Genomic DNA, 23122 nt, shown 5'->3' with positions numbered 1-23122 from the left:
ATAGAAATGCCTGTACGCATGGCAGAGGGTTGTTTACCTCCTCTTTAGCATCCAGTGTTTGCTAAAGGCTTTACGTTGCTTAAGTAGTTTTTTTCCCCTCTGGTTGTGTTTTGTAAGTCAATATTTTGAAGACCCTATGCATAGGTTTGAAGTACTTTCACCCCAAGGTTTGTTGCTGCTGTTAAAGCAAACATGCTTTTAAGGCTAAAACAAACCACTGCCTCTGAGTTTTGGTTGAAATCCCAATAGCTGAGTGGGATTTATGCCCCTTGTCTTTTTTTCAGAGCATTATTTTACAGCACAAGTAAAGGTTGAATGGTCTGTGAATGATTCATCCATACACAATGACTAATGGCTTTGATGCTTAATCCAATTTTAATGTAATTTGAAAAAAATAAATAATACTGATTACCCTTTGTCTTCTCTCTCTCTGTCTCTCTCTCTCTTACTCTCTCTCTCTCTCTCTCTCTCTCTCTCTCTCTCTCTCTCTCTTTCTCAGAGTGTCAGTGAGTTTGGCCTGGACATCATCGAGACTCCAGAGGGAGACAAGTGGCCCCAGCTCATTGTGCAGCAGAGCCTGGACCGGGAGGTCAAGGACACCTTTGTGATGAAGATCAAAGTGGAGGACGGGGGCACACCACCAAAGTCCAGCACCGCAATCCTGCAGGTCACCGTGTCGGACGTGAACGACAATCGGCCCGTCTTCAAAGACAGCGAGGTGGAGGTCAGCGTTCCAGAGAATGCGCCCACCGGCACATCCGTCACCCAGCTCCACGCCACCGACGCTGACCTCGGCTCCAACGCGCAGATCCACTTCTCCTTCAGCAACCAGATCTCGCCCGCGACCCGCCGACACTTTGCTATTGACAGCAACACTGGATTGATTACCGTGAGACAACCTCTGGATCGGGAGGTCACCCCAGTTCACAAACTGATTGTGCTAGCGAGTGATGGCAGCGCCACTCCCTCAAGAGCTACAGTCACTGTGAATGTCACTGACGTTAATGACAACGTCCCGTCTATAGACACCAGGTATATAATAAACCTGGTGAACGGCACTGTTCTCCTGTCAGAAAATGCTCCATTAAACACAAAGATAGCTCTAATTACTGTGACCGACAAAGATGCTGATCTGAATGGGAAAGTGACGTGTTACACAGACCCAGATGTACCTTTCAGGTTAAAGCCTGCTTTTAACAACCAATTTCTGCTTGAGACCGCTGCCCCCCTCGATTATGAAACCACCAGAGAATACGCAATTAAGATAGTTGCCTCCGATTCAGGAAACCCTCATCTTAACACGTCAGCAATGGTGCTCATAAAAATCAAAGATGAGAACGATAATGTCCCCATCTTTCCTCAGCCCGAAATTCAGCTCTCTATCCCCGAGAACAACGACCCTTCCACCCAGTTGATAAAAGTCAGTGCTACTGATGCAGATAGCGGGCAGAATGCTGAGATCATTTACACCCTTGGGCCTGACGCCCCTGATGGATTTAGCATAGATCGGCGCTCCGGAATTCTCTCGGTGAACAAAAGGCTTGACAGGGAGAAGCAGGAGAAGTACACATTCACAGTCATTGCGCGGGACAATGGATCCACCTCCCTGCAGAGCAACGTCACTGTGAGACTGATCGTCCAAGATTTAAATGACAACAGCCCGGCCTTTACTCACCCTGAGTACAACTTCTACGTGCCTGAAAATCTCCCGTTGTATGGCACCGTGGGATTGATCACGGTCACAGATGCGGATGCGGGGGACAATGCTGTGGTCACCCTCTCCATCCTCAATGCTAAGGACAATTTCATTATCGATCCCAAAACCGGCGTCATTAAGCCTAACATCACGTTTGACCGGGAGCAGCAGAGCTCGTACACGTTCATGGTGAAAGCAGTGGACGCGGGTCAGAAGCCGACCACCTCATACGCCAAGGTTACCATCAATGTCGTTGACGTGAACGACAACCGCCCTGTGTTTGTCATCCCTTCCTCCAACTACTCCTACGACCTGGTCCCATCGAGCACCAGTCCCGGCTCCGTGGTGACCAGAGTGTTTGCCATCGACAACGACACGGGCATGAATGCAGAGCTGCAGTACAACATCATCGGGGGCTCACAGAAAGGACTGTTTTCCATTGACAGAGCCACTGGGAATATTACACTGCAGGAGAAGATTGCTGCAGCTGACCAAGGCTTACACAGACTAGTGGTAGAAGTCAGAGATCTTGGCCAGCCGGAATCGCTGCACGCCATTGCCTTAGTCCATCTATTTGTGAATGAGACGGTGTCCAATGCCACCTACATCCAGGAGCAGCTACGCAAAAGCATGGAGACCCCACTGGACCGCACCGTGGGAGAGAGCGACGTAACGCCACAGGCCAACGGCTATGTGATTGTGGTCATCGCCATCATCGCCGGCACCATGACCGTCATTCTGGTCATCTTCGTCACGGCTCTCGTGCGCTGTCGGCAGACGCCGCGGCACAAGGTGGTGCAGAAGGGTAAGCAGAGTGGCGAGTGGGTGTCGCCGAACCAGGAGAACCGACAGATCAAAAAGAAGAAGAAGAAAAAGAAGAGGTCTCCCAAGAGCCTGCTGCTTAACTTTGTCACTATCGAAGAGTCCAAGCCCGACGACCCTACCCACGAGCACATAAACGGCAAACTTGACCTGCCCGTTGAGTTGGAGGAGCAGACCATGGGCAAGTACAACTGGGCCACCACGCCCACCACCTTCAAACCTGACAGTCCAGATTTAGCCAAGCACTACAAGTCTGCCTCCCCCCAGCCCACGTTCCAGATCAAACCGGAAACCCCTGTTGCACCCAAGAAGCACCACGTCATTCAAGAGCTCCCTCTGGACAATACGTTTGTGGTGGGCTGTGACTCACTCTCCAAGTGCTCCTCCACCAGCTCTGATCCCTACAGCGTCTCAGAGTGCAGCTGTCAAGGGAGTTTCAAGACTCCTGGGCAAATCCACACCCGACAGGTAATTCATGACTTCCTTTTTAAGCCTGCACACTGCTCCCTCTCCCACTCCCCCTTTTACTGTCCTTTTGGAGATAAGAGTGGGGTTGGAAGGTGGCAGCCAGGAGGGGGGGTGGAAGGGTTGGTCAGGGGATTAAACCACACAAAGGCGGAAATGTGCATGAATTTCATCAGAGGTGAATATTAAGAATATTGTACTAAGATGGGGAGGTGACATATAAGACGTGAGGAGTTTATTTCCCTATTTTGGCTAGTTGCTTTGGTCCTTAAAAACGACGGCTTCTGGTTGTAGTCCACGGGCAGCTCCACACAGTAGGCAGTGATACAGCGGCGGGTGAATGCGTTGAAAATGGGGCTATTGTGATGCTCAGTTGAGTCACTGTTGAGTAACTGCTGTAACAAGGGGAGAGGAGATGATTGGGACATTATTTGGACCTGTTTAGCTTCTGTTAGCTTCTGTGTTTTTTTTTCTCTTGAAGGATAGGATTGCTATTTAAAAGGTCTAATTAGGAGATAAAGAAAATGGTTTAGGATACATGAGTGAGCTCCAGCTGACTCACAAAAATGCATTGTGCCACCACCAACTGGCATAACAAACCCAAACATGCCTAATAGATAAGCAGAGTCCCTGGGCAACATCAACTTACAGAATTTACATTTTACAAATATACATGCCTAAGCACAATAGTTGCTTTTAACTCATCTGATAAGTTTGATATATTCTTGTGTGGGTGTGTTAGTATTCTCTCTCTCTCTCTCTCTCTCTCTATATATATATATATATATATATATATATATATCTATCTATCTACCTCTCTCTACCTCTATCTATCTATCTATCTATCTATCTATCTATCTATCTATCTACCTCTCTCTCCCTCTCTTACATACAGTATAAATAAGAGAAAGACATAAAGAGAGAAACAAGCATATTCTCCAACCTTGTTTTCATTGTGCTGTACATGAACCATTGGCAAGCTCAGAGGCTAGGAGATAGCATTAATGAGGCAAATGTTTATTTAAATACTGGCGCAACTCAGATCAGGATTCCTGAAGAGATATGCCAGATGCAAAGTGGCTAATAAATAAAAGCAGGCGAGGGGAATAAATGTAAATCAGAGGTGACAAAACCGGCCTCACACTGCTGTAGCAGCCCGCATGGAGCAGAACAAAGACAAAAGCATGCAATTTGAGGTCACAGAGACCAAGGTTAAGCCCTAGCTGTGGGACTGAGACAGTTCAATGAAGGCAAGGGGGATTTAGTAATCACTTTCAGAACCCATCTATTTTTACCAAGCAAAGCTCTTTTAGTGGTGTCCAAAGGAAATATGTGGTTTAGTTTCACACCTTTGTATATGTATACAAACAAAGCAGCACACTGCTATTGATGTCAACACTGACTAGAGTCATTAGATGAAGGTTTCTAATGCGACATTCAGGTGGATCTGATGATGATGGTGTAATGCATTCTGTTTGACTCTGTAGTTCATTTCCTAATTACCACTCTCCACACACACACACATACACACACACACACACACACACACACACACACACACACACACACCTGCTTCTCATCTCCTTGTAGAGTCAAAGGCTCTATTTTTTTTTTTACCTTCTGACATTATGGGTCTGGTTTCTCAAGATCTCTCATCCCTAGAGCAGAAAATCCTTCTCTGCATATTTCTTGCAAATGATAGTATATCCACATTGTGCGCATGGTAATTTAGGGTGACACCCACACAGCGCTGATATTCCTTTCTCTCCATCCACCTCTCATTTGGAAACCATGCGAAAGCTATGCTCAGCCACGCTTCATTACATGTAAACCTTTCCTAGACAGATTACAGAAAAAAGACAACATGTAAATCAGTTTATGTTTGTAATACTTCTCTTCAAATTGTCCAAATGACTTTTTGACTGGCGTGCTTAAGACTAAATTATGCTGCCAATTCTTTTTTAAATTATCAGTACACACACCGCAACATGTCCCGAGTGCACAACAAAATGAGACTTTATGTTTTGGGACGATAATGGGGGCTGACTGATTTAATGGCAAATTTAATGGCCTGTATTAGTAGTAAGAGCTCTTGCATTAGATAATGCAGTGCTACCCATAATCAGAGCACGGACACTTATTGAAATGGCTTTGAAGATTTCATTCAGGCACATTCAGAGTCACATATAGGCACATCTAAATCCGAAGGTGTTGAGATCAACTCCTGTCTTGTCAGACAGTCACTCACCCCCATTCATGTTGCACAAGCTGTACAATGGTGAGGCACAGGCATCTAGGGATCCCTAGAGAAAACACCGCATGGCAGATGAGACACTGTGCCTGAGCAGCGAGGTGCAACATTAATAGATGTAGAGTCTAATGCTACATCGAATGTTATTGCTTCTTTCACAAAGTTCATACAACTAGTTCAGAATAAATAAAATAAGAATAAGAGAAACAGAGGTAACAATGACAGATTACCCCATTACAATAACATGAACATAAACATTATCTTATGGCACCAAACAATGTGACTTATTAGCATATGGGTTATATATGGCCTATTCTAAACATGTGTCTCCAGACACATAGACAATAAATAGAACTAGGCTATACTGTAGGAGTTAGTATACAGTATCACTGCATATGACCCATACATGCTTGCTTACTGTATATAGAACATCGGCATGAAATTAATTAACGACCGTTTGTACGCACATTTAGACCTCTGATGTGGTTTCCATGACAGGAGTTAAGATCAGCGATGAGCAGTTCCCTGACAACATGGATGCTGAATGCCAGCGCTCAATATGGTTAATATTTAATAGCTTGTGATGTTCAAAGTCTGTTTGATAGCACAGGGACTAGAGTGGAGTAGCTGATATTTGTACTGGCCTGTGTTTGTAGGGAAACAGTAGCCGAGGTAATAGGAAGTGATTTTCCTTGAAATCCATGCATATGAAGGTCATCTGAATGTTGCGCGTAACGACTTAGGGATGTGGCGACTGAAGAAAGAGGCTTGTCAAAATGCATCTGCGAGCGGCACCCATTTATGGCACCATAAGGCTCGTAATACTTAAAGAGGTCCATTTGCAGGACTCAGGATGTAATGTCATGAGAGCCTCTTTCCCTCTCTTCGCCGTTTCTACTCATCACCCTGCTTTTCTTTTATCTCTTTTCTTACTCCTCTCAGTCGCTGATTTTAGAGGTCAATCCCCCCAACCATCACCCCCCGGTGATGGGTATCTTCCGTCTGACTACATGCTTTAGCTGTGGCAGATCAAATAAGCCCCCACCCTGCTTGACTGATCTCAGACGCAGCAACGCAAATGCAGGAGCATAAGAGCCGATAGGATCTATGTTTTTGCATCCTATTGGCAGAGCTGGTGTTTTTTCCAGGTCATTCTGTGTGTCACAGTAACCTACTCGTGACCCCATTCAAGAGCTCCTTGTGCATTCAGTGAGCCTACTCTTACTCTGTTAGAAGTGTGTTTGGTAGTTTGGCGCGTTGATGGATGAATCTAAATAAGATGACACAAGTGAAGCGTTCACAGACGTGTCGCACAGAAGCGCACTTTAAAAAAAGCCCTTGGGGAAGAAGTTCTTGTCTCAGCTAAATCAAACTTTTCAGTTCTGCAAACATTTAGACTACTTTATTTCTTTAGCCAGATGGCTATCTTGTCATTTACCTAGGAACTACCTAGTCAGTAGTTGGTGTAGAAGCAATGCATATTGCACAGGGAATAGGCCGCAACAAGGTAAAATATGTTCTTGTTACAAATTTATTGTTATTTTACATATACTGAAGAGGTCTTTGCCCTGTCAGGAACAATTTCCTCAAGGTTTTCCATCTTGTGAACAGAAAAGCCTTGCGGCTGATTAATTTGCCTCAAGCTCTGGCTGAACATATTTCACTTTATTTTCCTTGATGCTTATCACTGTTTGCATGCATAAAATATATACTGTAGATAGGTTGTTGATAATAGCATCAGTACAGGGAACAGCAAACCAATTTGATACCCAGATTAGGTTGTGTCCTACAGTACCAGTGGCCAGGGGGCTACTGGGTTACTTTCAAAGAGTATTAGCCTTCTAATAAGACTTAGAGACAACATTTTGCACAGCCCAGTATCATCTAGTTTCTTTCAGCACCACAAAATGCAAATTGAGATAACAGAACAGCATAAGCTCAGTCACCAGAAGATCCCAGCAGTAGGCATGATAAAATAAGCATGTGTTAATATAAATCTGAAAGGTTAGCAGCAATGATAGCATGTATGTGAATTCTGAATTTTGACGGTACCATTGGGCATGAATCAATGCATTACACACGCACACATTTCGGTGTGGATCCAGTTAGCGAAGTATAGTGCAGATGCCCAGATAAAAACACCATTTATAGGCAAAAGAGGGTGAGTGTTGCTATACTGTGGTGGATATAAAGACAAATTCATAGCTGAAACGTTTGTGTAAATTTGCATGCAGTGACTAGAAAAATGCACCAGCCGATAAGGCAGACAGCAGCATTCTTCAAGGGAATCTGACAAGGAAAAATGCCCTTTGTAGTTTGGCCCTTGAAAAATGCTCTTTCCTCATCGTTTTTTGCTCTATCTCTCTCTCTCACTCAAACTCACTGTATGCATATGTAAGTATATGTAAGCAGGGAGAGAGTTTTTTTTTTAATTTAATGTTATTATTATTATCCTATACTAGAGTATGCATACTGCCGCTTAGCTACCTAGATGACATTGTAATTGCAATCTCCCTATATCTGTCTGTCTCTCTATATTACAGGAGACGGCACTGAAACCACCACTGTATGGCACACTCTGTGGCACAGGTACAACTCGCTCCCAAAGGATAAAAATCAATCTCTAGCTGCCAGTTCCTAAAGAGAGGGAGTGAGAGAGAGAGAGGAAGGCTGTGACTGAAGAGCTGAACCCCATACTGTACAGGTTCTCTCCCGCCTCAAACAAGACCTAGAGAGGAATGAAAGACTAATTGAACAGACTCGACACATCTTGTTGCCTGCTTGTTGCCTGTGCAATCTGCTAGCGTTGTAGTAGAAGGTTTGAAAAAAGTCTTTGTCGAATCTTTTGTCCGCACTTATCAGTGTCACCGTTAGGGCACTAGATGACTATTTGGAGTACTTCTCCCACATATTTCACCAATATCAAGCATAGGAATTTAAAGGAGAATTGTATAGTATGTTTATGTAGATAAATGTACTTAACTGTATACTTAACACAGTCATGATTGTCTGTGTCTATTGATTCTGTTTGCCTTGTTTTGCAAAAAAAAAAAGATGGATGAGGGAAAAAAAAACACTTGGACAAAGATTGTGAAAACACTGACCTACCTGGTGGTTGTTTGATATCACTTGCTCCTACCACTAAGTTTGCCCCTCGTGGGTTTACTCAGAGACTTAGGTAAATGGCTGATTATGTGCTATACTCTAAGGCTCTTTTGTGTGTGGAGGTATAGGTGACTGTTCTGCTTATGTCAGACAGTGCCATTTTGTCGACGACAGACTTGTTAGTGACTGGGCCTTGAGTGCAAGTGTAGAGTGTGGCTATCATTTCAGTGCATGGCTGTCCATAGGAAGCTACACCACACTAAAGTGTTCGTGCAACAGTGTGACTGGATGCCTCAGTTTGTCATTTGGGACTTGAAATTAAATGAATGAAACGAGTTTTAATACTTTGTGCTAAGCCACAATCACAAGGGACTGGATCCTTGCTTAATAATCAAAAGCTCTTTGTGTATGACAGTATAGAGGAAGACTAAGTCTGACCTTTACATGTTTGTGTGTAGTAGTCAGACTGTGAAATCAAAGCTGATTTAACCTGTGGGATGTGTTTAATTGATTCCAAAACGGAAAAGCTCAGGCAGTCTATGAGATGTGGTAGGCTTAAGGAGAAATTCTTGGATATGTGCACATATTTCAATCAATGTATTATGTATTCAACAAGGATTAGAAGACAGAGTCTATTGAACACCAAAACAAGTAGAGTATCCAGGCATCATATTATCAGCAATAAAGTAACCATAGGGATCCACAACACACAAGCACATCCCTTGTTTAAGTTACTTTGACAGTGGCTTTTTGTCCTCATTACTGAAACCCTGTAAACCTTCATCCTGGATATATTTATTTATTTATTGGACCGATGGGTCACACGTTGGTTTAATAAGGTCAGCATTTATCTGGTATGGATACTGATTCCGTTGGTAGAAAAAAGTCTTCAGGGGTTATGTTTGACCTCAATATTGATATTCTTTACAAAAAAAAGAACTTCTGGCATAACTTTCAGACACCATTATGATATCAAATACATTATGATGAAGGATAACCTTTACACCCCATCTATATAAATTTAGCACTATGTAAAAATATTAGACTTGCCTGAATTTTTTGGAAATTAAAAGGAAATATATATACAGAGCTTTTGTATTAGTGGGGGTTGGACACCATCACTTATGTCAAATGTGAAGTACGTTATGCACCTTAAATTATCTTTGTACTATTCTTTGATTTGCCAACATGTGAAGTAAAACTGTATGATGTTATATTTTTTTGTTGATGTATGTTTTGGGCTTCTGAACTTTATTAAAGTCTTTTGCATTGTATTGCATATTCCTATGAGTCATTTCTTAACAAGTTGTAATTCCACAGCATTGTACAGCATCTCTCACCATATATAAATCATTATAATTACATGATCATACTTTCATAACAATATCAGGTAACTGTCTTGGAAAAAACTTGGAATTGAACTGAATTATGTTAAACTGGATAGCTTCTATCCAATGTTTACCGGATAGCTTCTTTAATGAGTATACATACTGAATATACATTGAACTCAAAACAAATTATATTGCTTATGCAAGCTGATATAATAATTAAAACTAAAAAAAGTCAAAAACTATTTATTTTTAATATTTACTCAAGCACTATAATGTACCTAAAAGAGTCATTCCCTAATTTCACCTCCACCAGCAGTAAGAAGGCACATACACATGTTGCGTCTCAATTTTTTAAATTAAAATCACTACTCATGCAGTAGTTCTGGGGTAAAAAGGTAGGTGCGTTCAAAATTCCATTCATTCACTATATGCGCTAGTGCACTATAGGTCAGTGAGTGAGTATGCTAATTGTGTGCTATTTACTGAGTAGGGCACTTTGTATTACACAGTGTAGTGCGAATGAGTGGATGTTGTGAACGCAACTTTGTCTTACCACTGTTGCAATCTACGTTATTACACCTGCTGCACAAATGTTGACAACAGCACATACTGTATCCATGGACAATATTACGTCTAACTAATGCTCTCAAGCTGTCGTTCCAACCGCCAAACTTTCCGACCCGGTTTTTCGGTTGATATTGGAGCTACCCTTTCTAGAAACAAATCCACGAACCAACCGGCCAAGTTTGCAACGGAAGTTAGCCAACAAAGCTTTCTAGAAACAAGCTCCAAAACAATATTTACACTACTAGAACAGACAAAGGGCCTTGTACAGGAGGCCCAACATGAAATCGTTTAGATGTTTTGTGGAACTTTTTTTGCTTTGATGGAAGTTTGATGGAACTCCCATATCTTACCCACCCATATTTGTGTTATGAAATTGAAGATATTGATCGTGGCATTTTTTTTTAAGTATATATTTTTGGCCTTTTATGCCTTTAATTGACAGGATAGTGGAGAACCCAGGTCGCCGGCGTACGGTGCAGGTGCCCCAGCCAGTTGCGCCACGACTGGGGCCTGCTGCTGTGTTGCCCATCAATGAATTTGAAGGCTAAAGTGTTCATTTATGCATCAATAGAGCTGTTTTTGGTGTAGTTTAATAACATTTATTTGAATACTGATGGCCATATTGTTGTAGTTAAACAAAAAACATTGAGGTTAGTGTTTTTATTCTAAAAAATGATGTTAAATCTCAAGTCTGACTAGGCTTCTTTGTGTGACCACTGTTTAGCCAGTCATATAGCCCTCGAGTTAGTGGGTTTCAAAGAAACCGATGCAACAAGACCACAAGAAAAAAAGAACAGAAGATAAGAGGCTGAGGCAATAGGAATAATTTAATTGCTTATCAAAGTTGCTTTATATTGCACGGCCAGAGAGCTAATCATTTCCCCTGAGGGAAGTATGTCCTTGGTGATTAGCGGAAATGGTACACACCAGAGTTGAGTATGCCCATCGCTCTCAAAGAGGGTGTGCAAATGTCAGCCTTCTATTAATAGCTAAATGTAAACCTGGAAATTCGCTCATAAAATATTAGGATCTCAAATGGAGCTTGTTGTGTTTTGAATCATGGCCCTCTGTGTGCAAACCATGGACCAGAGTATTATCACACATTCCTGTCATCCCCCTTTGAACATGTTACATGAGTCATCGTGCATGTGCCATACTCATGACTGAATGATGTTTTTTTTTATTAAGTCTCACCAAATCCTTGAAGATTATATTGCATCCAAAAAAATGATTTACCGGTAATATACACATTTGATTGCATTTGAATATCACACTACCATAGACCTATCAAAAACTCCATCAATACAGATATGTCAGACTTTTGTCCACATACCTTAATGTAAAACTTTTTTCCCTGCATACCATACATTTCTACATTCCATCTGGAGAGTGAAGGGTTAGCACTGGCGCAGGCAGGAGCCAGGGAATCTTTCACTCCTTGCCATATTCATTCATACATGTCCATTATTTATGAGGCGTATGTATTGGGTTACATCCAACCAGCCAAGAATATGATCATAAATTGTAACATCAATTACCCATAATGCACAGACTAACACAATAAAAACACACACACACACTCTCATCATTTGAGAACAGCCTCCTCATTCTCTTCAAGCCCACCCCCTCACACACACACCCATACACAAAAGAAAAAAATGTGGATTTGTATCTGTGTGATTTGCTTTCTATTTATTAAGTACATGGTAATTCTGCTACCTTCTCAACGTAAAATAAAGTAAACACCATAATGTGTATTTACAAGCGCCTGCTCAGATAGTCTCTTGTGAATTGCCAGCAATTCTCATATATAGTATATCTTTCGTCATGGCTGCATAATATAAAATGTGAAACCTTATTAAAGAATGAATCATAGCACAGTATAACATTAAACATAATGCTTGTGATTTAAAAAAACACCAGCTGTAACATACTGTACAAACACGATGGCATAAATATGGGAAATCACCTGGGCATAAATTGCATTATTACTAGACTGTTGTCTGCATGGTGTGCATACATTAGTACACATAGCGAAGAGTGTGGGAGATAATGTCCTCAAGCTGCCAAGGCCTCCACACTGTATATGTTTATATATAGTTTTTACTTCATCGGCCTGAAAGTCAGGTGTCATTTTTGTTGCTGTATTTGTTGCAGAATCATACATACATGAAACATGAAGACCACTGTGTTATAGCCCTAGTTGTAGAAATATGTTGTGAGCCACTGCTTTGTGAGGCAGTACAAACCTATAAGTGTAGTATAGTATTATATGTGGCATTCAAACCTATAGTATAGTATTATATGTGGCATTCAAACCTACAGAAACTTGGACGATGATAGCTCTACAAAACTAAGATGGACACCTGAGGGAAATCACTGAAAGTGTTCACTCTAAAAACTAATCACTCCATAACTAATGACTTTTTTTCTTTCTTGGGAAGGAAAAAAAGTATCCTGCTGTAGGGGAACATTTAAAGTTTTAGGTGAGAATTCAGACTATCAACCTGAACTAAACTCTCTAATTTCATATGGATAGAATCCAGCTCTCTGAATTGCATCACTTATAGCTCATGGGATAGGGGCACAGGGGTAGAGAGAAGAAGACTTTAGACAAGTCATCTATTGTTGTAAATGATCTGTTGCACTGTGTGTGTGTGTGCGTGTGCGTGTGCGTGTGTGTGTGTGTGTGTGTGTGTGTGTGTGTGTGTGTGTCTGTAGGCCCCTAAGGTGTGCTGATGGTCTATGTGTGCATCTATTTATGCAGGGTCTGTGCAATGGTGCAGGAAACAGGAAGATGCTTCCTCGATGCTTTCTTGCACTCAAGGCAGCACTCCAGACAAACTGCTGCCAAATCTCTGCCAAACTGAATAATTCAATCATACCTTTGCCGAGGCAGTGTACCTTTTTGTGTACTAATCAAATCACAGCAAAAGCCAGCATGGGGTCTCGCGGAGACATCAAGTACAGCTATGGCCAACATGGCTCCAGTGATCAAATAAAGCATAGTGTATAGTGTATAGAAAACAGTGCGGATATTTTAGGAAGCATGGATTTATGACCCACATATATATTTTTATCCTGTGGCTTTGCACTGTAGCTTTGCTCTGCAGTTCTCCAGTCTGTCAGTGGCGACACGGCTTATGATTCCTTTGTCCCTTTTTAGCAATAAGTAAGCAAGGGCCTGGAGGGCTCTAACCTTCACAGGGGACATTCTAGGTGTTCAAATACATACAGTGATTACAAATTGCTTTTGAGCATGGTTGTCATACATTGTTTTTTTATGGATGAACAAGCCTTACAAGCTTTGTATTGTTTGGAACGAGACTCCTTTTTTCAGATTAAATACTCCAAGAATTTCATCTACAGTGAATGTTGTTCCATCATAATCTCCACCAGGAAGCTATCTTAGAAATGCACTTTCCTCCCATAGGGATCAAAATTTAATTTAGGGAGTTTGTACAGAGTTTGGTTTTGTCTATACTTTCTTTTTGGAGCAGCAGTTGAAAGAGTGATGTATAGATGAAGAGGTGTGTGTGTTGCTCTTAAGCTTATCTATGGTGATTGTTGACAGACTGGTATGTGACCATAGACTTTAAAGCACTCTTATGTGATAGCATGACTGGGTGAATTGTCTCAGTGTCCTAATACAATTGTCCTGATTATGTTGTGACACAAATTAGCAAATGAATGCACCCTCTCCTGACGACCATTGGGCTTAGGCATTGCTTCTAAAACTTTTTGAGTTACTTTTTTTGTCTGTAGCCTACTTTAATAACAGATGGAGAAATGGTAATTTATTTTCCAGACAGTGCCAAAACTGAGATGCTGCTTCTTTTCAGGAAGAAGTAGAGCCTTCGTGAGTTCTTAAGTGGTGATTGGTGGGTGGTCAGAGGTTGGTTCCTGTCAGCTTGATGGGGACTGACTTAAAGACACAGTCGAGAGCCTTGTCTTTGACCAATTTAATATCGCTAATCCGGCACGGAATGCTGATTTACTTGTGTAAAAGAGATTGGGAGACGATAAGAGCCAAGCCCATTTTAGAATAGCTGGTAATCTGGTTTGGACAGAGGACTCAGAGGTATTTACCCGGCCTTGACATTTGCCGAAGCAGATGGCAGGAAGGGGGGCAGGAGTAACTGAACTTCCTCCTCCATCGACAACGGGGAAAAAGAACAGTGGATGATAATCAATGTTGTTTATTTTGCTGCTTGACTCCTTAAGTACTTTCAGCCAGATTATAGGCTTTCCCGGGGATAATCGGAGACAGCAGACAATTGCCTTTTTTTCATCCCGAAAGTATCCCCTGCGAATGCGTAAAGAAGGCGGTTTAGAGTGGATGTCGGCCCTTAATTCCCGATTAGTCCCGTTCCAAACCCTGCTAAAATTAACTGGGCAGGGTGCTAATCACTGTGCCTCAGACACCCTCTGTTCTGTTGTTGAGTGGACATTCCACATCTGACATGGAGTAGATGTCCCACGAGGGAAGCCCAATTAGAACAGGCTTTTTGAACCTCACTCGCCCGCATTATGTTGACCACTACACAGAATAGGCTGCTGTCGGACTCGTAAAAAGTCACGTCACGTTCATCCGTCACCATAAATTCCATCAGTCACTGCTGAACCACAGAAAAAAACAGATTCCTGTGAACAATCCCTACCACTTGTCTTATTGAAGGAACTGGTTTGAAAACAACTGTCCAGATCTCTGGAATGGACAGTGTTTCGCAGTATTCTACGTGCTCCCTTGTCTTGTGCAAAATGTAGTATTGTGAACACTGTGTTGCACGGTCCTAACCCCCACCTCTGCATACAAACTGAATGAAATCACGGCTGCTAGCCTCTTCTTCCTTTCCACCATGGGCTTTTGGCAGTCTCTTCAATCACAACTTGGTGTCTGCAACAAAGGCATTTTTGTCTAATTAGCCCAGAGCATTGATTAATTAGCGCTTAGAGCAGCAAAAGAGACCAGGCAAGCCTGAGAGGTGTTTGCCCGTCTTTGTAACCAGCTCTAACTTTACATTTCCAGAGTATGAAACAGTTCACATTTGAGAAGAATTAGCCCATCAAGATGTTTTAATTGGACCAAGATTCTGGACTAGGAACTGGTCAGCCAGTGCCATCTGTCACTCCTTATCTTCAGTCTGACCCATGAAGCAGGCTGTCAGGCCCATTCAGGATGAGAGCAAATGAGAGATGCTCGTTTAGCATCGAGACAGGCAAATACGATGCTAGTTTCCATGTATTGGAACAATGCAAGGCTATAGTGGGAGAGAAATTAACTGGTAACAAAAGTACATTAATCATACAATAATGCTTTGATGAATTTAGTGGATATAAAATATTAGTCAAATTATGATGATTTTATTGCAGGTGTTACTCAAAGCCTTGGCTAGCAAAAATCTCTATACCCTGCCATATATCACTGGGTTTGCATTTCTCTTTACATTTCTTCAAAATGTATTTCATATTTATATGCATTGTGAAAGGCAGCCATTTCAGGCACAGTGGGCATATGAGACATACTGTTCTACAGATTGCCAACCTCAGAGAGGTGCCCTTGTGAACCCACTGCTCTTCAGATGCCTTGCTCTTGCTGAGTAAGCATTTTCAAAGTCATTGTTTAATTCACTAGCCCACAGATTTCATTTTTTTGTCTTGGTAGAGGCTATCTATTGTGCCTGATCTATTATAAAAACAATCTTTAAAAAAAAAATAAATAAATCTATAAGTCTTGGGAGTTTTATATATACATTCACTGTATCTTTTTAAGTAAGTTCCCTCAAAGGCATGTGACATGTCATGATAGAATGTATGTGAGATCCTCGAGGAATGGGATGGATGTTTATTTTAAGGCACTTCTGAGATGAAAGACAATATTTACTTTCATAAACAAATCCCAACCATTGCCTCAATATATTTACCATCATTTTGACATCAGACCTCTCAAGTGGAGTGGTGACATATTTTGGCAATATCTAGATCTATGTATCTTTAATGCGACAATTTTGTTCAGAGAGCATCACAGTTTTCAGTTATTACACTATTGTAAGACAGGCTGTCAGAGAATGGTTTAAAGCCCAGCTGCATTTGAAAGAGAGCTTTGGCTGCAATCTGTCTGTACAGGACAATGCATCTGTAGTGCCATGGGTGGTGGATGCAGCAGATCTTAATGTGCAGTAGCCAAGAACATGGGCTGATAATTTTATTCATCCCACACAATAATTATCTACGGTCTGCTAATATGAACAGCCAGATACAGCTAATGTGATGTGTGGAGTGTGTCAGAATGTAAGGATCGGGGTGTTCTGAAGCAGAAGGTGTGAAGGGACACCAATTAATTCCTATTGATCGTGTACATTGCGTTTCTCATAAGTCACTGGAGCATGCTTTTGATCTGAGCGTTGTACAGGTTATTTATTTTGTCACATGCTTTTTGAATCAGTGGTTGTTCCTTGCATTGTTGGAGATATGCGTACTTCACTAAAACTACACACACTGTATCTATAGAATACATTAATAAATACAACAATAACAGTAGTGCCTTATGCAACATACTGTAGAGAGGTAGACCAAAGAACAGTTTTCTTTCCTCTCTCTCTCCAAACAGTGAGATACTAAAGAGGAGTACTTGGAGAAGGTCTCCCAGCCAAAGGACAGTGGAAGATGTCGGCCCCCCGATCAGTAAATTCATGGCCAATCTGTGATAATTAAAATGGAGAAGCCAGATTGCTGCTAGGCAGGCAGGTTTGTCTAACCTGATTTAGGGCCCAGCGGTTCCAAATCAAGACTGTAGAGGAGTGATTAGATGTTCAATGGCAGAGAGTGCCTCTCACCAACGAGAGACCTTTATGCAGGCCTACTTAAATTTACCAGATATACAGGGGAAAAGAAACCCCCGCCTGGATTGCATGACTGACCCGTGTGCGTCATATGGTTTTATTCTGTTATTCTCTGTAGGTTGCGAGGATGTCTCTCTTTTGTCATGTTCCCTTTTCATATGTGTGCCTGTGGAGGACCAAGATAAAGGAAGACTTTGTTGAGCAAATTATTCCAGATAATTCACTTCGTAGATTAGCACAGACTGCACAGGAGTGGTGAATGCACATGTGTGTAGCCCGAGGAAACGGACAACACTTCACTGAATTGTGTGAACAGACCTCATTTTATTGTCTGGGTGATTGTGTTCTCTTCCCTGAGATAATGACTTTGGCCTCCTTTGACTTTGAGGCACTGACCTGAAATAAGGCTCACAAGTGAAACCTGAGTTGGCTTGAACCTGAATGTGATTAAGGTCAAACTGACATACCACATTTGCTTGACCCTCTGCTCACATCGACCGCAGTTTGGTTCCAGTGGGGGGTATTTTTGCCGTCCATTGTAAACAGTGGACAATGACGGTGCTCCAAGCGCTCTAAATGTGAATGAATATTTTGATGTGGATGAGCATTGCCAATTCCATTTTTATATATATATTTCTCACTATTTTTCCAAATGGTGGATTGAGCTAATATATTTCTGCACTTCCCACTGCCACCAGTCAGTTTCCTTCCGAATCACATCCAGTGGGTTCTGTATGTATACTAATGGCAACAAAATGGATGAACGAGAGGCACAGCGAAATACACAATGTGTGTCAGGCTCCTGCCAGTGCCTGCATGCAGAGATTTATGAGCTCTTGCATTCTGCTTTTCCCTCAAAATGTCTCTATTTTCCTGCTCACCCTATTAGGCCTTGAAAGTCATCCCCGGCTTTTGTAACTTTTAAGTGTCCTGTCTGCGCTGACCAGTGCTGTGGCCATATAGTATAACTGATGACTGTAGCACAATATCCTCAAGCTCCCGTGTCGAATGTTGCTCTGTTCCCTCTGTCAGTGCTGACAACAGAGAGAAACACACTGATGTCACTGCTACTGCTGCTGGGAGCACCACTGCACTTGCCCTTGTACTGTTATGTGTAGAGAGAGTCATGCCATGGAATTTAGACATATTTGTTTCACAAGGAAACAACAAGGTAGGGGGAAAGGTAGGGTAGAGAATGGCATCATAGCACAAAGCATATTTTGAAAGCGTTTGGAAGCCAAGATTATATAATTCTGTTCACTCGACTCTCCTCGCTTTGTAATTAATATTTAACCAGTTTGGGGAAAAAAATGGATTTTTTCCCTAGTATTGTCCTCATTGCTCTGACACAGTGTGCTTTTATGCTAGGGGGAAGCATGTATAACATGAGATCATGGCTGCCCTGAGAGATTAAGGAGAAAAACATGAGAGTAGCTTTCCATCTTGGCCTTCTCAAGAGGGCCATGGGAGGGTTGTCATTTCTACATGAGAATCTCAGAGAGGCGCAGTCTCAGAATAGCATAGGTCAGGTACAGCTCTTGCTGTCAAAAAAGTGATGGCCCACAGAGATTTCCCCCTATTAGAATGTAAGAGCATAACTACCCCTCGCCACATTTCACTTGATATTGCCATTAGAATCGTTATATCATGCTGGACACCTCGGTGGCTGTTATCCCTTACGGAAAACCTGTACAGATGGAACTAGATAGAGAAATTGTTTGTGTCATACTGTAATAAAAAAACTATCTGTGTTTTATTTTGAATTACAATAGATACACCATATGTTATGTATACTACAATACATAATCACCTGTTTTATTATTGGGACCACTGGGAGACACATATTTTGGCTTCATCGTATTTATTTGAATAACAGACTGTGTAGGTGTTCCTGATAGAGTGAATTCAGAGAACCTGAATTCCATAGGGCAGTGCGCTGAAGTGAACCTGAATTGACCATCTATGATAGCTTTCCTGGCATGCTATAGGGCATTGAGGCAAGACTCTGCAGAGAATTGCTGCATCACTGAATAATGTAATTTATTCATGACACCTGTACCCCTCAGTTCATAGTAAAGCCACACGGCTTTCTTTTAGTCTCTTAGCCTTGTAAACAGGGTGTCTCGCATTATGGCCGTAGAGGGGCATGAAACAGGGTAGAGGTCCATCAATACATTTTTTTTGCCGTGCAGATTAGGAGCTTTCAAAACTAACTGTCCTTGACTGCTTAACTTTAAAGCACAGACTTAAAAGGCAGTGCGAGAGTCAAGGCATACATTCCCCTGCAAAGTGAGAAATCCTGCCTCTTATCTGTTTGATTTTGCACTTGGGGAATTTTTCTTCATCTTCGTCTTCAAACATCAAGTGCCAAATTCATTTACATGGTCTGGAGGCAATGGGAGTTGAAACAAAGGCATATGACTGAGCAGGGTTCACAGACAAAGGGAGGAAGAGGAGAAGGAGGAGGAGGGGGGGGTGGTAGGAAATGGGAGTGGCACAGCAAAATGCAAGGGGAGGGGCCGTGGGCTCAACAAATCACATGGATCGGATTGACATTGGCTCCCTCTCACCATCCTCACTGGCAGCTCCGCTAAGCCGCCCAAAATGACTTAAAATGCATGAATAATTTAGCAGCTTGGACTTGAGAAAGCAACGAACCCTCTCTGACTTCAAAACTGGACAGAATAGTTATGATTAACTACAAGTTGGCATATTTTGCAGCAATTAATACCAATGTCTGGCAAGTTGTCATAGAGATGCAGCTTCAAAGCGATACTTACCAAATTAACTACTGTCCATGAGAAAAGGGGAGACAAAGACAAATGTAATTTATTCAGACCAAAAGTTTTCCTAACATCTGCTCCACTTAAGTCCAACTGTTGTAGATTACCTGTTTTTCATAGCATCATTAATGTCCAAATGAGAAGGCAGATGGGAATAGATGAACAAAGAGATCCCTAGATTTCCTTGAATATAAAGCAGTTATTTGCCGCTCATTGTGTGGGTTGGTATGAGTTCTGTGTGGATTGTAGATATTTTATAGGCCTACTGGCAAAAGTCCATTTCAACAATAGTAGTTGATCTCTGAACAAAAACATTTATGTCATGTTTTGTGATCAGATAATAACAGACTTTGCATCTCTCGGCCATTTGGTTAAATTGTGTTTAGCCATTTGGTTGACAATAATGGATAAATCAACTCTGAATGTATGATACAAGTGACTGCTGGCAAAGAAATGTAATCACACTGTGGGAATTCATCGCAGATTCAAAGATCTCTTTATAGTGTGATATCATGTGCAATAAATGCATGTTAATGCACTGGGGTATTTTCCTGATAGTTATATAAATATATTAGCAGAAGCAGTTGGCTCAGTATAGCCTTGGATACCCAATGTCTTGTAGCCATTTTGAAGCACAGAAAATAGATCAAAGTTGTGTGCTAAGTCATAAATAGTCTTTATACCCTTTTCCTCACAGTCTGAGAGAGAAAAAACTAATTACCAGGAGGCCCTGTTGATTATGCTTCTCAAACAAGAAATATTCATCTTCCTAGCCTTGAAAAAAAAGTTTGAGCTTGGAATTGGATGCAGTTGGCAAATAATATGCATTGTAAAGTGAAGTACAACACACTATTGGAGGGCAAACCAATTTCCAGAACCTGCCGCTGTGAAATATATGTAGACAATCCTAACTAGCTATGGGAGGTAGTACACAATGTCCAGGAAACATCCACAAATATATCATGTAAATATTGTTCATTAGATATTGTTTATCAGATTGGAGGACAAAGCCAGGCAGAGGGAAATGTTTTCCTGCAATGCATTTTCAGCCAACCATGAATATCTAATTTATCAATTGTGCTTAAAGAGGCATACAATGCAAGGAAAAAGGAACATTATATGAAGGGGGTAATCCTTTACAAGACATAGCCTGGAGTTGCCTGGGGGGGTTGCAGAACAAGGGCACAGATCCTTCTTTCGAGCGGAATTCACAACCGTTATCTGGTTCTCCTATCCTCCTGTTTAGTGGTATTGCATGCTGCTCTTTGATATTCAAGTTAATCCTTGAAGTGAAACGATTTAACCCAAGATTATGCTGTTTTCTATGAACATGGGCAGAACCACTCTCGTGTCTGCGGCGCTACTCCTGAGGCGGTGGCGTAATGTGAGCTTTGCAGTGGGGGAGCTATTTCAAACACACAGGATCTTACGTTTTCACAAAGCTGTTAATGTGCTTTCAATGAATGCAGTACACACACAACACACACACACACACACACACACACACACACACACACACACACACACACACACACACACACACACACAAAAACACACACAAAACACACACATACACACACACACACACACACACACACACACACACACACACACACACACACACAAACAAACAAATTGTCAATTGGAAAATGAATTCAGTAAGCTAAGGTCTCATTGAGATCTGCACATAAAGTTAATTGTCATGAAGCTAATTGTCATGACCTCATCTTAAAGCAAAAGAGTGATTCACATGTGGCTGTGTGGCTTCCTATACATACTAGCAGTGATTCAGTAATGCCATTACACTCAATTAAGTTATTCAATGTCCTTTCATGTAATGACTGCATGCTTTCTATGTGGTACAAAGAGATGTAATTGTTTCGCTGTTGTTTGCTTATCATAGAGAGAAGCACAATTTTGTTTTGCACAATTTCACATATTTCACATATTGATCTGTCTCAGTGCTCTCATGTCCAAAATGAAATTGATATGCTTAAGTCTATAAAAGTTTCAATCCCCACATCCTATTCTGTCACTGTGTGCAGGGCATGGAAACTAACATTGTGTTCAGACAGAGTTCTCAGCTACTGACATTGTTAGAAATAGCTTACATTGCCCACGATGAACTCCTTAGTCATTTAGGCCTTGGCTATCCTTGCTATTGACTCATATATTCTGTTGAAGGTGCATTTTTGTAAGAACAATCAATTGAAACAATCAAAAGCAATGGCTTTTTAAACCAGACTCTTTGAGTGCTGTCACAGGTTATTATGGGCTGCTGTTTAGCAAAACACATTTGCAGTTTGAAGAGCATCCTGAGATATTAGTTGCACCTAATTGCATTACCTGGAGGAGACGGATGGCGCCAGTTAAAATGGTTGGCTGGAGCTCAAGCTGTGTCGAAGACAAGTGCATCTCTACAGCTTTCACATCGCATATCCAGCTGGGATCCTTTATTGTCAACTAAGTGATTTTCGAACACATTTTTACCCCTGCCCACCTCCCACTTCCACAGTATCAAACCAGTCAGTGATACATATTCATTTTTTTTGTGTCTGTGCTTTATTGAACAGTGTTCAGAAATGTAGTAGTTCCCTCCTTTGGTTAAATTGTGCAAATTGGGGAGGTAAATTGATTCTAAATTAAATTACATTTCCTCATTCTACAAGTAATTTATTAAATGTAATGGGTAATTGTGTCGGCCCCTCAAGGAAAGTGCTTATAGTGCAGTCAGCACCATCGCTGAACTTACTCCCAAACTTCTATTTGGGACATATTTATTTTTATGATTTTCTTGAAACAGCTTCAAGGTCTCAAATATGTCAGCCCACTGCACATAGCCAGAGGTAAGGAAATCAAGGTTAAAAAAGTCATGTTTTTTTATTTTTCCCGAGGACAGCATGATGGAAGTAGTTCATATTGTTTTTTTCCAAGCTTAAATGCAGAACAAAAGTGTGAAATATTGACCTTGAGGGTAAAGACTTGGAATACAATACATACGTTACCTCTCATGACCCGTCGGTCAAACTGTTGCCTTTGCCAGAACAGGTGTCCATTGAAAACACCTTTCATAGGCCCGGTTCAAGTAAACTCAGATCTTTATATTGATCAGTACAGACATGAAACATGACCTGGCTTCTAACCCTGCATATCTATATATTTAGCTATACATTCCCCTTCCGTTCAAGGACTATGACCTCACACATTTCAGTCAAAGTCAAAGCACAACCACATACACATATTTATATATCATATTTGAC

General features: G+C 41.5%; 1 protein-coding gene across 3 annotated transcripts in view; it reads left to right on the top strand.

The window, feature by feature from the left end:
- The window catches only part of pcdh11 (protocadherin 11), a 126474-nt gene that overhangs the window by 13003 nt on the left and 90349 nt on the right, over nt 1–23122 (top strand). For 2 of the 3 annotated variants that reach the window (XR_007192166.1, XM_048231388.1), the window contains exon 3: nt 500–2986. Coding sequence is in view for 2 of the 3 variants with exons in the window: in XM_048231388.1 (XP_048087345.1) it covers nt 500–2986 (2487 nt within the window). In the remaining variant the exon portion in view is untranslated. Of the gene's footprint in view, nt 1–499; nt 2987–7777; nt 9439–23122 lie in introns of those variants that run through there. The other variant, XM_048231389.1, reaches the window with a different exon arrangement.

This window comes from Alosa alosa, chromosome 21 (genome assembly GCF_017589495.1).
Source record: "Alosa alosa isolate M-15738 ecotype Scorff River chromosome 21, AALO_Geno_1.1, whole genome shotgun sequence".
Lineage (NCBI taxonomy): Eukaryota > Metazoa > Chordata > Actinopteri > Clupeiformes > Clupeidae > Alosa > Alosa alosa.
The sequence above is the reverse complement of the archived record's forward strand: the minus strand, read 5'-3'. Positions and strand labels throughout refer to the sequence as shown.